Source organism: Lissotriton helveticus, chromosome 7, assembly GCF_964261635.1.
Source record: "Lissotriton helveticus chromosome 7, aLisHel1.1, whole genome shotgun sequence".
NCBI classification, from domain to species: domain Eukaryota; kingdom Metazoa; phylum Chordata; class Amphibia; order Caudata; family Salamandridae; genus Lissotriton; species Lissotriton helveticus.
In genome coordinates this window covers 53,648,100-53,663,563 of record NC_136068.1, presented here as the reverse complement: position 1 = coordinate 53,663,563, position 15,464 = coordinate 53,648,100, and the positions used below count along the sequence as shown (strand labels likewise).

Genomic DNA, 15,464 nt, shown 5'->3' with positions numbered 1-15,464 from the left:
AGGATATCATTCCCAAAACTCTATCTATGGGCCCCCCTGGGGTGAATACAAACATCACCCCCATGGGGTCCAGATGTAAATATTATGTCAGTGACAGGTCTAATCCATCTTTATATTTCTCACATTGACTCAGCCCATTCAATAAATGTATTGTGTCCGTAAAGGACTAACCAGGAGATGTGTTGTAAATCAGTTTTGACAAGACTATGCATTATTTTCTTCAAAACCTTAATTGCAAATTATTTATAGTCATTTTCTCAATGAGACAAGATCACAAATTGATGGTGAAAAGGTTTCTGTATCACCTTCCGCTCCCACCATCTCCATTGTAGAACAAACTTAAACATGTATCCAGATCAATAGAAAAATAGACAGAAAAAGCTAAAACACCAAGAAGTGGCTACAAAAAGTGGCCAGCTCGGGAAAGGATTTGTTCTTCAGAGTGGCTCCTACCATAGTTATTGATTGGTCGGAGCAGCCCTCGGTTTCTTTGTCGAGCCACACACTGCGTCCTCAGGACATAAGCAGTATCTGTTTCTGTTCCAGGAAATAGTGAAGATGTGTGGGGGCTTCAAGGGGCACTTCACATGCCTGTGAGCAGCTGACTGTCAATGATTAGGAACTATCACTATGCAAGTAGTGTTCAAAGTATAAAACTGAAAAAAAACGTACTCCTCGAAAAAACTTCGCTACCATTATTTTTAGTGCGGGAGTTATTTAGTATAGTGAAGGTGAGTGAAGTTGGGGAACCTTCCTGAATTAGCAACTTCAAAAAGTGCAGTTTCCCAACTTCACTGGCCAACTAACACCATTCACTCACTGCTGCCCTTTGGCTGTTGGTACGGTATATGTGGAAAGAAGTCAACTGATGCACCCATTTCTTTTGAGTGAATTGCAGAAATCTCTTACGGAACTCTTTCTTTTGTCTTGTGAAGCCCCTCTGTGACCAGCTTGGAAGGTGCTCCACGACCATATCTTGGCTAAGAAGCTGCCATTTGCTCTAACTTGTAGTCTCTCTTGAAACCTGGGGTTGGCACATCACTGTGTTTTCCTCCTGGCTGAGCAGTGGTCGCGATTGATGAAAGTTTTTTCATGTTTCCTATCGCATTGATAGTGGAGGCGTGGATTCGTCTCAGTCACCCAGTATGTGTCACCCTTGTTTGTTCATTTGCTCCTGTGCTGTGTGAGCTACAGGTAGTAAATTACAGATGGCTCCCTGGAGCTACAGAGGAAAGGAGTCACAGGTGGTCATGTCAGAAATCTTAACATTTTCCAGTGGTTTTGGACAATCTTCCAATGGGGTTTTACTCTATTTCAAGATGGAGGAAACACAAATACTCCACATGAAAATCGGCCAAGGCAAGAGGACAGCAACATCCTCTTGCCCACTTACTTTTCCAGTAAACCACACTTACTAAGGGGACCTTATATGAGGACGAAACCACTGTGTCATAATGCAATCAAGGCGTAATTTTCATGGGGGCCATAACCCTCTTGCTATATATTTCTGTCCTGAGGTTTTTGTAGGAATATTCTTTATCACTGCAAACTTTAGTTCCTCTGGTTTTTTCTGTTACTGTTCTATTAGCTATTCTTACAGTAATCTAAAATTTTAAAAATGTCGTCTGCAGTCAATACTTGCTTGGGGAATTTCTGCCTTTTGTGTTTTTTCCGAGTAAATGAATTAAATGACCCTTTCAAGGAAGTACCTCTGGTTACCAAGAACATTTAGAATCTGGTAAGGCAAATTGGCTTCAGAAGGGAGTCTTTCTTATATCAGGCAATCTAAGCAATGAAGACTGAAGCTTCCTTACAGCCTGTCTTTGATAGACCTCTTCTCAACACTCCTGTTCATATTCATTACAGGAAATTCAACCCACAAACTGAATCTAAATACAATTATTGGAAAATTATGCAAGTTAATATGTTAAGTTAGCTGAGCTGAGTGCAGAGTTAAAACACCATGCAGTCAGTTGGGCATTTTGGGCAATGAGATGATATTGTTAAATGCACATTTTTAATAAGGGGCTAAAAACCATAACACATTGCTTTGTAGATGAGTTCACACAAAATACATCATGTGACATCAGCAGGTCCATCATATTTTTTGCCCTACAGGCCATTTTATTCCTGACCTCCATTCTTCTTTCCTTCTTTACTTCAACCTTCTTGTGCCTACTTTACTCATGCTGTTATCCCCTTCGGATTTTACCTCCTCCTCCTCTTTCATTTACACCTTACATTCTCGTTCTCTCTATTCACTTGCTCCGTGGATCCTGCCACTCCCCGTCACCTTCTCGGCCTATCTCACCCAGTATCCTCTCCCACTTTTCAGGTGAAGTGAACCTGACGGTCACCACAGAAGCTTTGGACTCCAAAGACGCATGCAGCAATGAGATCACTGTGACACCCACTGAAGGGCGCATTGACACAATCATCAAGCCCATTCTTGTCAAGGTAAGTGTTCGAATGGGAAATTACTCCCTCCAGCTGTGTCCTTGCCATATTAGACTATATTTCTTTTCTTGTTCATTGTTTACAGTTTTGCGGTCTTGCTGCAGGTAGTGTTGTGACCAACAAATTAATGTATACTTAAGAGAGTGAATTTGGTCAGCCCTTTGGTTATGATTTGACAGCTTTCTTGTCTATTTCAATTCCCTCCTCCTGATATGATGGCCTTCCTCCCAGTTATTGCATTTGCCTTGCACCCAGAGCAGGTTTTTCCTGCTTTTTTATAGGTTAAGGGTGTCCTCCCACCACAGACATCAGGGAAATGGTTTTCTTTCATTCTTTTTCTGACACCTACTTTCTCTCTTTCCATCCCTTAGTCTATTGTAAGATGGTAGCCACCGTCTTGAATGTTCCCGCAAGTAGCCCAGTCTCTTCCTATAAGCGGGCCGGTGCGGAAAAACAGATGCAGATACCGTTATGTATTTTCAAAAGGCAAAGTGTCTGAGTCGGGACACAAAGTATTCCACACTCCACAGTTGTAAAGTTTCCAAAGATTTGATAGGCAACGTGTTTCAACCAATTGGCCTTCCTCATGGCCTTGAAAACACATAGTGCACAATTTCCTTATTAAACATACCGTAAAACAGTAGACATAGACAAAACCTATGTGTTTTCTTGTGGTGTGGGATATCTTTCTCATACTTAGAATACTTTTGCGGAAGAGCAGGGGGTTCCCGGTAGGTTAACAAAGCTGCGGATGCTGCTAGCCGTTTCGAGATGAAAACAAGTTACTTACCTGTAACTTTGGTTCCCCAGTATTGGTAACTTTCATAGATTCCCATGCTTTGTATCATTCCCCGTCGTCGGAATGGGAGCCTCGGTAAATAAAAAATACAATAGTAATAGGTGCAAAAGAGAAAACTAGGCCTAGGCTTCATCTCATTTTGTAGCCTATCAACTCTTTTTGTAAAAGAGATCAAACTTTCTGCAACAACCAATCAGAAGAGCCTCACCCCTTGGAACCTTCCTGAGAGAGCCTCAGAGCCTTAGGTTTTCGTAGCCGTTGTGTAACAGCAATCATAACCTGATAAGAGGCCAAGCTTTCCCAGGGGATGAGGGTGGGTGCATGGGAATCTATGAAAGTTACCAATACTGGGGAACCAAAGTTACAGGTAAGTAACTTGTTTTCTTACCCCAGTATTGGAACTTTCATAGATTCCCATGCTTTGTATCAGAATAGCTAGCAGTAAGCCATAAAAGCACATTTTGGTACATGAATAGCATTACATGTTACATAGTTATCCTCACAGGAAACAAATCATAAATGTTACCTTAGACAGGAATACAAGAGGTGATACAAAATGTGCAATACAGGAAGGAGGGATTGTAGGGAAAGCTCACCTCTCATTGAAAAAGATTCCTCAGGACTGCCTGTCCAACAGCTGCATCATTCTTCATAGAAGAATCCAGGGAGTAGTGCTTCGTGAAGGTATGAGTACTGCTCCACGTAGCTGCCCTACAGATGTCCTTTATAGGGACTCCTGAAAATAGGGCCACTGATGATGCCATAGATCTTGTTGAATGAGCACGAACTCGCCGTTCCAGCGGTTTGCCCGCTTCTTGATGGCAAAATTGGATAGCATTGGAAATCCAATGAGAGATACTGTGCTTTGACAGCGGAAATCCCTTCCGCGGGCACTAAAAGAGACAAACAGTTGAGGAGACTTCCTGAAAGGTTTTGTGCGCTCCAGATAACATTTCAGACATCTCTGAACGTCCAAAGAATGTAAAGACCTCTCAGCTGGAGTAGAAGGTCGTGGGAAAAAAGATTTAAAAATTACCGGCTCATTCAGATGGAATTCAGATGGAACCTTCGGGATGAATTTAGGATTTGTCCGTAGAATCAGAACATCCTTCTTAAACTGTAGAAAAGGTTCTCCAATTGTAAATGCCTGGAGCTCACTTATCCTTCTAGCTGATGTCAAAACCAAGAGAAGAGCCAGCTTCCATGACAGAAATTTAAGGTCCGGCTTATGAATGGGCTCAAAAGGGGCTCTCATCAGATGAGCCAATACCAAATTAAGCTGCCATACTGGTGGAGGAGGCCGGACCGGAGGAAAAACCCTGAAAAGGCCTTTCAGGAATTGTTTCACAAAACTTGCAGACCAAAGCGAAGGACCTGAAGATGTCCGTCTATACCTAGAGATGGCTGCCAGATGTACTTTGACCGAAGAATGAGCCAGACCCGATTTAGCCAGAGAAAGAATATATGCAAAATCTGAGGTGGAGCCGAAGTGTATGGGTGAAGACTCTGTCCCTGACACCAGAGACAGAATCTTTTCCACTTAGCCCGATAGGTCTTATTGATACTAGGGGCTCTGGCCTGAGACAGAATATCCTTACACTCCTTAGTGAGGTTCAGGTCCTGAAATTCTCGGTACTCAGGAGCCCCGCTGTCAATTGGAGTGATCTCGGATCTGGATGGAGCACCTGACCTTGAGACATCGTCAAGAGAGACGGAACCGGCTGCAGACGAATTGGCAGATCCTGAGAAAGTAGAAGGAGTTCTGTGTACCAGAACTGTCGGGGCCAACCTGGTGCAATCAAGATCATCCGTCAGGGTTTTGCTTTGATCTTCCTGAGTAGTCTCGGGATCAGGGGTATTGGTGGAAAGGCGTAGAGAAATGCGCCGCACCAGGCAATCGAAAGTGAATTCCCCAAGGATCCCCAATGGTGATCCCTGCTTGCGAAGAGCTGGCATTTGGCGTTCTCTGGAGTCGCAAACAGGTCTATGGTTGGGGTTCCCCAGCATGCGAAGACCTCATCGAGAATGGCTTGGTCCAATTCCCATTCGTGACTGATCGATCTTTGGCGACTCAACGTATCCGCTGTGGTATTGAGCAGCCCCGCTAGGTGCTCTGCTGTAAGAGCAACGTTGTGGAGAATTGCCCAGTTCCAAATCTCTTGAGCTTCTTTGGAAAGTGTTCGGGATCTTGTCCCGCCTTGCTTGTTTACATAGTGCATGGCCGTTGTGTTGTCCGTGCGGACCAGCACTGCATAATTCTGAATCCGTGGCAGAAAAGCCTGCAGGGCCAAGCAAATAGCCATGAGTTCCAATAGGTTGATGTGGAACCTGCGCTGATCTGGATCCCAATGACCACTCACATGTAGCTCCTGCAGAACAGCTCCCCAACCTTCTAATGAAGCGTCCGTGGTGAGACCCATGGGAGATGGAGGAAGCGTGAAGGTCAAACCCTTTGAGATACTGGCCTTTACCAGCCACCAACTGCATGATTTCTTCATTGCCGGTGTGACCAATATCCTGTCGTCGAACGAGCCCTCCGCTTGGTTCCACTGCTTGTTCAGCTGTTCCTGTAGCGGGCGCATACGAAGCCTGCAGTGCGGAATCAATGGTATGCAGGAGGATATCGATCCTAGCAGGGACGGACCAACAGCGATTTCTTCTTTTGCAAGAGACGAGCTGACAGTAAAAGCTTGTTCTGACATTCTTCCGTCGGAAAAGCCTTGCATTGATCCGTGTCCAGGATAGCTCCTAGAAACTTTGCCGACCTGGATGGGCAAAGGATCGATTTTTCATTGTTGAATTGCAGGCCCAGGTGGCTGAAGAGTTGGATGCAACTTAAGACTGCGCAGGAGGCTGCTTGGAAGGTCGGAGCCTTTATAAGCCAATCGTCTAGAGATTGCTTTCGTAGAAACGCTGCTACTGGAGCGAGTACTTTGGTAAATATCCGTGGTGCCGACCTGAGACCAAATGGAAGCACCTTGAATTGGAAATGGCTCTTGCCTACCTTGAAGCGTAGGTATTGCCTGTGAGCTGGATGGATCGGAACATGGAAGTATGCGTCCTCCAAATCCAGTGTCGCCATGTAGTCTTGTGGATTCAGTAGACGTAGAATATCCTGAAGGGTAACCATCCTGAAGGATAGCTTTATGAGATAGGTGTTGAGCTCCCTTAGATCTAATATTGGACGCCACTTTTCCTTTGTCTTGCAAACCAGGAAGAACCTGGATAAAACCCTTTCCCCTTTTGGGAGTGAGGTACAGGTTCTATTGCCCCCTTGATGAAAAGTTGGTGGGCTTCGAGACGTAAAAGTCCTAGATGTTTCGATTCGTTGGCGCCTGGAGCTCTGGTTGGAGGAAGCTGTTGAAACTCCAAAGTGTGGCCACCCTGAATGATATTCAGAACCCACTGGTCTGATGTAATAACCTTCCAGCTCTGTAGACTATGAGAATTCCTGCCCCCCACTGATGTTATCTGAGGGGTAGGAACAGTAGAAAGAGCATGAAGCCGCTATTGCCGCTTAGAATTGTCTCTCCCTTGACTCCCTCTTGATGGCTGGCGAGAGAAAGACGCCGACTGGCCTTGGCGCTGTGTGTATTGTGGCTTGTAAGATTGCGAGGATTGCGAGTACGAAGTACGAAGAGTAGCGCTGTTGATTGCCACCTCTGTACGAGGAAAAACCTCTCGCACCTCTGAAAGGAACTTTGCGGTAATTCAATGTCCCCAAGGACCTTGCCGTGTCCGTGTCCTTCTTGATGCCCTGCAGGGCATCATCTACATGCTTTCCAAAAAGCATCTCTCCGTCGTAAGGTAAGTCCAAGATCTTATTTTGAACTTCCTGGCGAAACCAGGTGGCCCGTAACCAGCCATGATGCCTTAAAACTGCTGAACCCGCTAGTGCATGGAAAGCTGTAGTTGCTATGTCCATAGCACAATCTATTACCTCTGAAGAGGAATGCTCCCCTTCCACCAGTATCTTCCTGGCCTCATCTTTCTATCCATCCGGAAGTTGTTCCACAAACGGGGATAAATCGCACCACATCTGGCGATTATATCTGCCAAAGATAGCAAGAGCATTAGCAGCTCGAACCAAAAGGCTGGCCATAGTAGAGAATCTTTCTCCCAAATTGTCCAGACGTCTCCCTTCCTTGTCTGGCGGTGTTGTAAGTGGTGTCGATGGATTTTTGGACTTCCTTTGCGCCACCTGGGAAATAACTGAATCCGGCTTCGGCTGACCAGTCAAACAAGCAGGACTACCTTCTGGAGCTTTATATTTCTTCTCCAGCCGAGGAAGAACAGGAATGACTGTTGCCGGATTCTGCATTACTTTAGTACCTTCCGGCCATACATGTTCGATTATTGGAATTGAACGAACGGACTTTCTGTAAGGTTCCTTGAAGTCGTAAAGGAAACAGTCTGATTGCACTGTCGTAATAGGTAGGCCAAATCTCTTGGACGCCCTTTCCATAAGATTATGGAAACCTCCAATATCAGCTGGAGGGGAGGTAGCAGTATCCGGCACTGGTGAATCCGGATCCTGAATGACGTCATCGTCCCAACCTCTGTCCGGGTCATGAGGAGGATCAACCTGAGGATCTCCATCCGATGAGACATCATCATCCTGAACAGTCACAACATCCTGATAGCTCTCTCTGGGTTCTGGTTCTCGAGAAACTAAAGGCGTCACTGCAACTGCAGGGGTAGTAGGGGTGGATGGAGAAGGAGGACGCTGTTGCTGTTCTGCAGCTTGCGACGGAAACCTCCTTTTGTAATCTTGTAGCATGAATTGCAAGTCGGTTATAAGAGAGGACTGCATTGCCACCATATCCTGACGTGTTTTTTGTGGAGGCCTTTCTTGCTGAACAAACTGGCGCTCGTTAGCATAGCACTCATCAGAATCCGAATCTTGAATCTTTACGTGTAATTCGGATGGGCTATAGGCATCTCCTTAAGGACCATCCTCATCGTCATCAGACTCCTCATCCAGAATCAAATTGGGAGGCAAAGGTGTTACACGCCGAGATGTCATCTCTTGGGTAATTTGCTGCCTTTTTAAAGATATGCGGACCTTTTGAATCGTCGACGACGTCGTCGACGGAAACGCCGGCAAAATCGTCGTCGACGAGATCGTCATCGGAATATGGAGCGTCGACGGAGGGTTGATCGTCGACGGTGTCATCGACGAGCTCGTCGTCATCATCATCATTGCTGCCGTCTTCGACGTTGTCCTCGTCGTCGTCGTTGCCGCCGTCGACACTACCTTCGTCGTCATTATCGTCGACATTGAAAATGTAGACACCATCGTCGACGAGCAGGAAACAGGTACCTTAAACGTCGACGAAGATATCAACACCACCGCTGTCGACGAAGCTGCCGTCGACTGTCCCATCGACGAAGCTGTACCTGAACCCAAGTCTTTTTTGGAAGTTGTCGTCGACGTACCAGCTGTTTTTGTCGTCGACGGACGTGGTTTCTTGTCCGATCTTCCTTTCTGAGGGACAGTAGAAGGTTTCTTGCCTCCCTTCTCCTTTTCAGATGGTGGAATTGTAACAGAAACACCTTTCTTTACCTTCTTAGCTGTCTGTGTCTCCTTAGTCTGTCCCAGCCTCTCCTTTACACCTCGGTGAGGAGATTTTATGGGACTAGCCTTCTCAGACCTATCAGAGGTCTTTTGTAAGGCTTCCACAGGGGGCTCAATAGAAGTTGAAGGGGATGACCTACCCCTCTTCTTGGATCTTCTGGAGGACGCAGCTGAGGAAGAATCCTCACTGTCAGATGACATAACCTCCTTACTTGACTTCATTTTCTGCAGCCAAGTCAACAAGCGGCCTTCCCTGTCTCTTAAGGACTTTGTAGAGAATGTTCTACAGATTTTACAATCTGTGGCCTTGTGGTCCAGGTACAAGCAGTAGATACAGTCCTCATGCTTGTCCTCCACAAACAGGCTCTTCTTAGAACAGGTAGCACAAGCTCTAAATAACGCCTTCTTCTCCTTGTCAGACATATCAAAGTTGAAGAAATGGAAAAAAAATCCAATCTGAGGAGAAAACTGAGCAGAGCTCAGTGGAGACTCCCTAGCACAACGTGCGGTAGAAAATTTGAGGCTCTGAGGCTCTCTCAGGAAGGTTCCAAGGGGTGAGGCTCTTCTGATTGGTTGTTGCAGAAAGTTTGGTCTCTTTTACAAAAAGAGGTTGATAGGCTACAAAACGAGATGAGGCCTAGGCCTGGTTTTCTCTTTTGCACCTATTACTATGGTATTTTTTATTTACCGAGGCTCCCATTCCGACGACGGGGATTGAGACAAAGCATGGGAATCTATGAAAGTTTCAATACTGGGGTAAGGATGTGTATTACGAAAATTGTGCATAGTACGGTCATTATTTTACCTTTCTTATGCAGTATGAACTGTTGTTGCCTCTGTTTCTAGACGTCGGGACGAAGGCGCACAATTCATCATGTTGTGGCTAACACTTGTGTGATTGTTTGCCACTAGGCAGATGCTCTTGTCTGCTTGCATTTCCATTGAAAGGAACACTTAAGCCACTTGGCTTTCAAACCTGGGAAATGGTCGGAACAACGCGGGCTCACCCAAGCGTGTCTGACAAACGCTTTCCTAACCACTCTTGCCTTAACCACGCATATGCCTTAACTACACATATGCGTGGTTAAGGCAATGCGAGGCCTAGTTGCCGAGCGGCTGGGTGGAAGAGAAAGAAAGGAAGAGGAAGGACAATGGGGGATCGGCAGAGGACGTGGTGAGGTATGTCTGGCTGGGGCCTGGTTTTGGGGGAATGGTTTTTTGGAGTGGGGTAGGGTTTAGGACTCAAGATGGGTTCAGTGTTTGTAGTGCAGGGAACAGTGTTAGGGCTCAGGGAATGGGGGGCTGTAGTTGACAGTTTTTTGGGCTCAGGGAGGGGGACTGGTGTTGGGGTAGTTTTTAGGGTGGGTCAGTTTTTAGGGCTAAGGCGGGGCAGGGGGAAAGGGACAGTTTACAGAACAGGCAGGAGGCAGTTTTAGGCCTCAGAGCAAGAGGGGCTGAGTTGGGGTAGTTCAGCGATGTAGGGGCCAGTTTTTAGGGCTCAGGGCTGGGGTTGGGGTAGTTTTTGAGGTGTTGGGTTAATTTGTAGGGCCCAGGACAGGGGGGGAAAGGGACAGTTTAGAAGGCAGGGGGCAGTTTTAGTCCGCGGGGGGCAGGGTCTAGATAGTTTAGGGATGTAGGGGACAGTTTTTAAGGCTCACAGCAGTGGGCCTGTGTACTTTTTTAAGGGTGTGGGCTAAATTTTTAGGTCTCAGGGCAGCGAGAAAAATTGCCATTTTCACTCAGGGGGCAGGGATACGATTGTTAGAACGCATGTCCCATTACCCACCATTTCGTTACCACGAAATTGCATGGTAAAGGCATGCGTGGTAAAGACGCTGCCATGGTAGAGACTGCGTGGTACAGGCATGCGTTTTTCAGGCATGCGTTGTACCATTATTCAACCATTAAACCTGCACTCTGCCCTCTATCCTGCTAAAAGTTGATTGTACTTTGTGAGCACGTGTCCTGCCATGGTTGCAGTAAACGTGCGAACAAAGAAACAAATTATCCTATCCATTACGGCTTCACATGTAAATTATTCCCCCTTCATTTTGCCCATGTTTTATTTCACAGTGAAAAAGGAATAACTAGACGATGCGCGCATGAGCTTTAAATCGGAATAAAAATGTGCATTTATGAGTTTGTGAAGCATTCAGAAATTGTAATGCAAGGCAACATATATTTTTTTCTTTATATTTTGGTGTTATTTGTTTGAGTTTGGCAGTAATATGAGAACGATTCTTTTTTGTGACCATAAACGTGAGCTGCCTATATTCAGAAATACAAGACAATTAATCAAGCTTACAAATGTTTTTCCATGTCTATTATATGAACCAAACTCACATAGGCGTTTTCTATGTCTATTGTTTATGTTACATTTTATAAGGGAATTTTGCACTATAAGTATTCAAGGCCGTGAGGAAAACGGATTGGTTGAAACTCGTTGCCTAATAAATGTTTGGAAACTTTAGACTGTGTAGTGCGGAATACTTTGTGTCCTGACTCTGACACTTTTCCTTTTGAAAACACTCTGCATCTATATGCAATCTGATAGCTGTCTTGGAATTATGAACAATAACAATCCAAGACTGGTGGCTAACACTATTACTTTTCCCAAATCCTGTTATTATTATGATGGAGCGATAAAACCAGAAGTTACATTCAATATTATTTAAAAGACAAGTGTACACTTGTTTCTGATTTTAAATGAAACCACTATATTTATATGTCTTTACTTGATTACAACAACAATAAAAATAGTGGGTTGTTCTATTTCTTTTATTTATCACTTCAGTAAGGTATATCGTTTTTCAAATGATTATGTAACGCTTTACATCCTTTATGGGATGGTTCTTTTGGGATATTCTAGCCATGGAAATCAAGAAGAGATAAAGAAGTAGTGTGAGAGAGGGAAGGAAAGAGAGAGAATAGAGGCGAGAGAGAGACAGCAAGGGAAAGAGTGAAATAGTGAGAGGAAAAAGCTATTGCTATGTGTCATGTTAATCTATGTCATTATTGTTTCGTTAGGTCTGTCAACATGTGGGATTTAGAATTTTTTAATTTTTTTATTTTAAAGGTTTTATATAGCGCTGGCTAGACCCGGAGGTATCAGAGTGCTTTACATGAGCATCAGATCATAGTTACAGGTTACATCGTTACAAAGGTTACACAGTTATTAGAGCATGGCAACATAGTTACTTGCAAGGTCGAGATAAAACAATAAGCACAAATACGTAAGGGGAAAAGCAGGCAAGGGGAAAGATTCAGGGGAGGGAGGTAGGAGCTGGGGAAGTAGACAGGTAATGAAGGCGGCAAAGAGAAGGGGAGGGTGAAGGACACAGCATAGAAAGAGGAGGGGAAGGGCGACTGGGACACAAACCGGTAGATGAGTCAAAGCAACGTCCAAAGTCCAGTAAGCTGTGATCCCAGGGGAAGTGGTATCAGTTCTCTATCTCTGTTGCAGGAGACTCCCTTTACGCAGTGGACTCTCTCAGAGGGGTCTCTGAGACTCCAAGGTCTACATACTGGATCCTTCCCGAAAAAGGGGAGAGGGAGTGCTTTGGCAAGGGGTGCCATACCATACCTCACCTGAGAGTGGCTCCCTTGGCGCAGTGGACTCTCTCAGCTGGTTTGCTGAGACTCCAGAGTATATATATTCGGATCTTTCCCCAACAAGAGGAAAAGGAGTGCTTAGTCAAAAGAGCACAAAGGACAGGGGGCTAGGCAGACTAGCAGGCAAGGTGAGAGATTCAGGGGAGAGGGGATAGGAGCTAGGGAAATAGATAAGGAGAGAAATAGTACTAAATGGGAACATATTTAATTAATGAGTTATTATATAGCGCTGGCTAGACCCGAAGGAAACAGAGCGCTTTACATGAGGAACAATAATGTGGCAATTTACATCAGTTAAAAGTTACAAAAGTATCAAGAAAAGTATTTAAAGAACATAGGGGACAAGGTGAATGGCGCAAGGAAGGGTAAGGGGATAGGGTAAAGGGGTAGGAGGAAGATGGGACGTAGAGACGAGGGGAAAATCTGCCCAAGGTCCGGCTGGGTAGGTGAAGGCGGGGGGGAGGGCCACAACCCATCTCCTCTTTAGCTATATGGTAGCTCCACCGGGCATCAGCCAAATCGCTTGGTCTCTACAGTCTGGAGTAAGTTCCGCAGGTACCTAGTCCTGATGTGTAAGCAGGTTAGGGGATAGGTTCAAGGTCTGGTCAATGTCCAATTGTTGTTCCAGGGAAGTAAAACAACGTGGAGGGGACCACTATGGAAGCCATCTTGGGGTCAGGCAGGGGACTGTACTGTACACTGGTACACTGGTGGCCATCGTAGGGTCAGGCATCTGGCAGTTAGAGTCAATATCCAGGACAGTGGCTGCCAGAGAATAACAAATCCAGCGTGCACACACCATCACACGCACAGACATGCACTAGCACATACAAATGTGAGCACACACTCTCATATGCGCACATACGCACACACACAAGCACATATACAGAAACATCCAAAACACAAGCACACATAAAATCCCATGCTCTAGTACAAAAACACCCAAGTACATGCACACGTAAACACCATCACATGCCCAGACAAGCATAAGCACACACAAATGCGCTCACACTCTCATATACGCACAGACGCATACACACACAAGCACACATACAGAAACTACCAAAAACACAAGCACACGTACAATCACATGCTCCAGAACAAAAATACTCAAGGACGTACACACAGGTACATGGGCACACACACACACACACCATCACACGCACAGATATGCACAAGCACACACAAATGTGCGCACACACTCTCATTCGCGAACAGAGGGCGCACACAAGCACGCATACAGAAACGGCCACACTCACACGCACACAAACCAAAGATGGTCGGACAGAGAATGTTATTAGTGAAAATTAGTAGGTGAATAGAAACAACTGAGATGACAGGCAGGCCAGGCAACCAGGCAGGCAGGCAATATCCGCAGAATCAGCAGACGAATAGATGCCCAGATATGGCAGGCCAGAACGTTTCAGCAGTATCGGGCAGGCAGGCTGGAAGTTTCAGCAGTATCAGCAATATCAGTATCAACAACACCAGGCAGACAGGCAGGGAGTATCAGTAGTGTCAGCAATATCAGTATTAGCAATACCAGGCAGCACCAGGCAGCATCAGAAGTTTTGGCCGTATCAACAGTAATAGCTGTGTGTGGTGAGTGAAGGTATTGGCAGGCTTGATCAGGTGGGTACTAGAGGGTATTGGCAGTCACTGGTGTTGACAGGCACTGGTGTGTGAAGATATTAGCAGGCACTGGTGTGAAGTCAATAGAGTTTGTGGATTTAGTGGCAATTATTGGCAAATATTAGGAAACCCTGGCAATTATTGGCAGTTAATGAACTGGCCACATTGTCATGTAGCTCCTGTATATCCTTATATCGTGTTAAGTTAGCATAGGTACATTTGAGGTTTAAACGCCATTTTTCTGTCTTGCAACTTCTGCACACGACACTTAATTGTTGACTTAGCTTTCAACCTAGTAGTTTGCCGTGGTGTATGTGAGAATAATATGTTATTGCTCTGATATCAGCTTTGCTTAATAAACTATGTCTGCACGAAGAGTGCTGAAGTTTCAGGAACAACACGATATGGAATTGTTATGAGGTCTGATCTCCACGCCTTCATAGTCATAACACAAGTGCAGCCTTTGCCAACTCTGGCTTCAGGCGGGATTGATATTGCTTTGCACGAGGCACATAGAACTCACTTGATGCGGTGCACATGCAGAGAGAGCTGGTGTATGCTGATGTGATTCCGTCATGCTAGGACACTAAGGTATGGGCCCGCCCTAAACCAACCCAAAGAGACCTTCTTAGCTAATAATATAATATATGTGTTAGGGAGGGTGAGATATAAGTGTTGTTAACTCTTATTCATTACAGCATGTTAACATGCTGTCACCATTCGCTTTTTATGTCTTAGTAACTATGCTGGTAATTTTGCTACTGATAATAAGTATACTTGTATTATCTAAGATACTGCGCCTGAGAAGACGGCATTAGTAAATAAACATTTCAAATGCACATGTGTCTTCTTTACTCCATGTTCTGGTTTGTAATGATAATATAACGAAAGAGTGTTCATGAGTTCCACGTACCCTGAGGTACAGTAAGTTCATGTTCTGGTTTGTCTAAACATTGGGAGTTTGATATGTCCAATGAGACACTGTAGCTAGCTCGGTAAGGGGTGAGTTGGGTACTAAGGTGAGTTTTGGGTCACCCTAATTCGCCGAGGTACCACTCCTCTGTGCACAGTTCTGTGTGAGAACAGAAACCCTGCGACATGGCGCCCAACGGTTTCGGTGGTCTTATATCATGACACTCGAGTAGTATATCGTTCATACCTTAACCCCTTCACCTCAGTTTCCGGAAAGCGGGGTGTCGGTGAAACCTACCTATTTTTTGAAATAGGTCTTATTCAAGCTTGATTCTTTCTTAAACGGTTTCTGTGAATTACTACCCAGTTGTGCTACAAAGTATTCTTTGTATTTTCTTGTTTCCAGTGCTGTCATGGCGGCGGTGGCCATTGCGCAGCATAGTCGCGTGGCGGTGCGCACACATCTTCAGACGT

At 45.2% G+C, this 15,464-nt stretch overlaps 1 protein-coding gene across 1 annotated transcript in view; it reads left to right on the top strand.

The window, feature by feature from the left end:
- LOC144768019 (alpha-2-macroglobulin-like protein 1) overlaps window positions 1-15,464 on the top strand; it is a 325,643-nt gene that overhangs the window by 232,068 nt on the left and 78,111 nt on the right. The window contains 1 exon segment of the mRNA XM_078651415.1: window positions 2,336-2,457. Coding sequence (XP_078507541.1) covers window positions 2,336-2,457 — 122 coding nt within the window.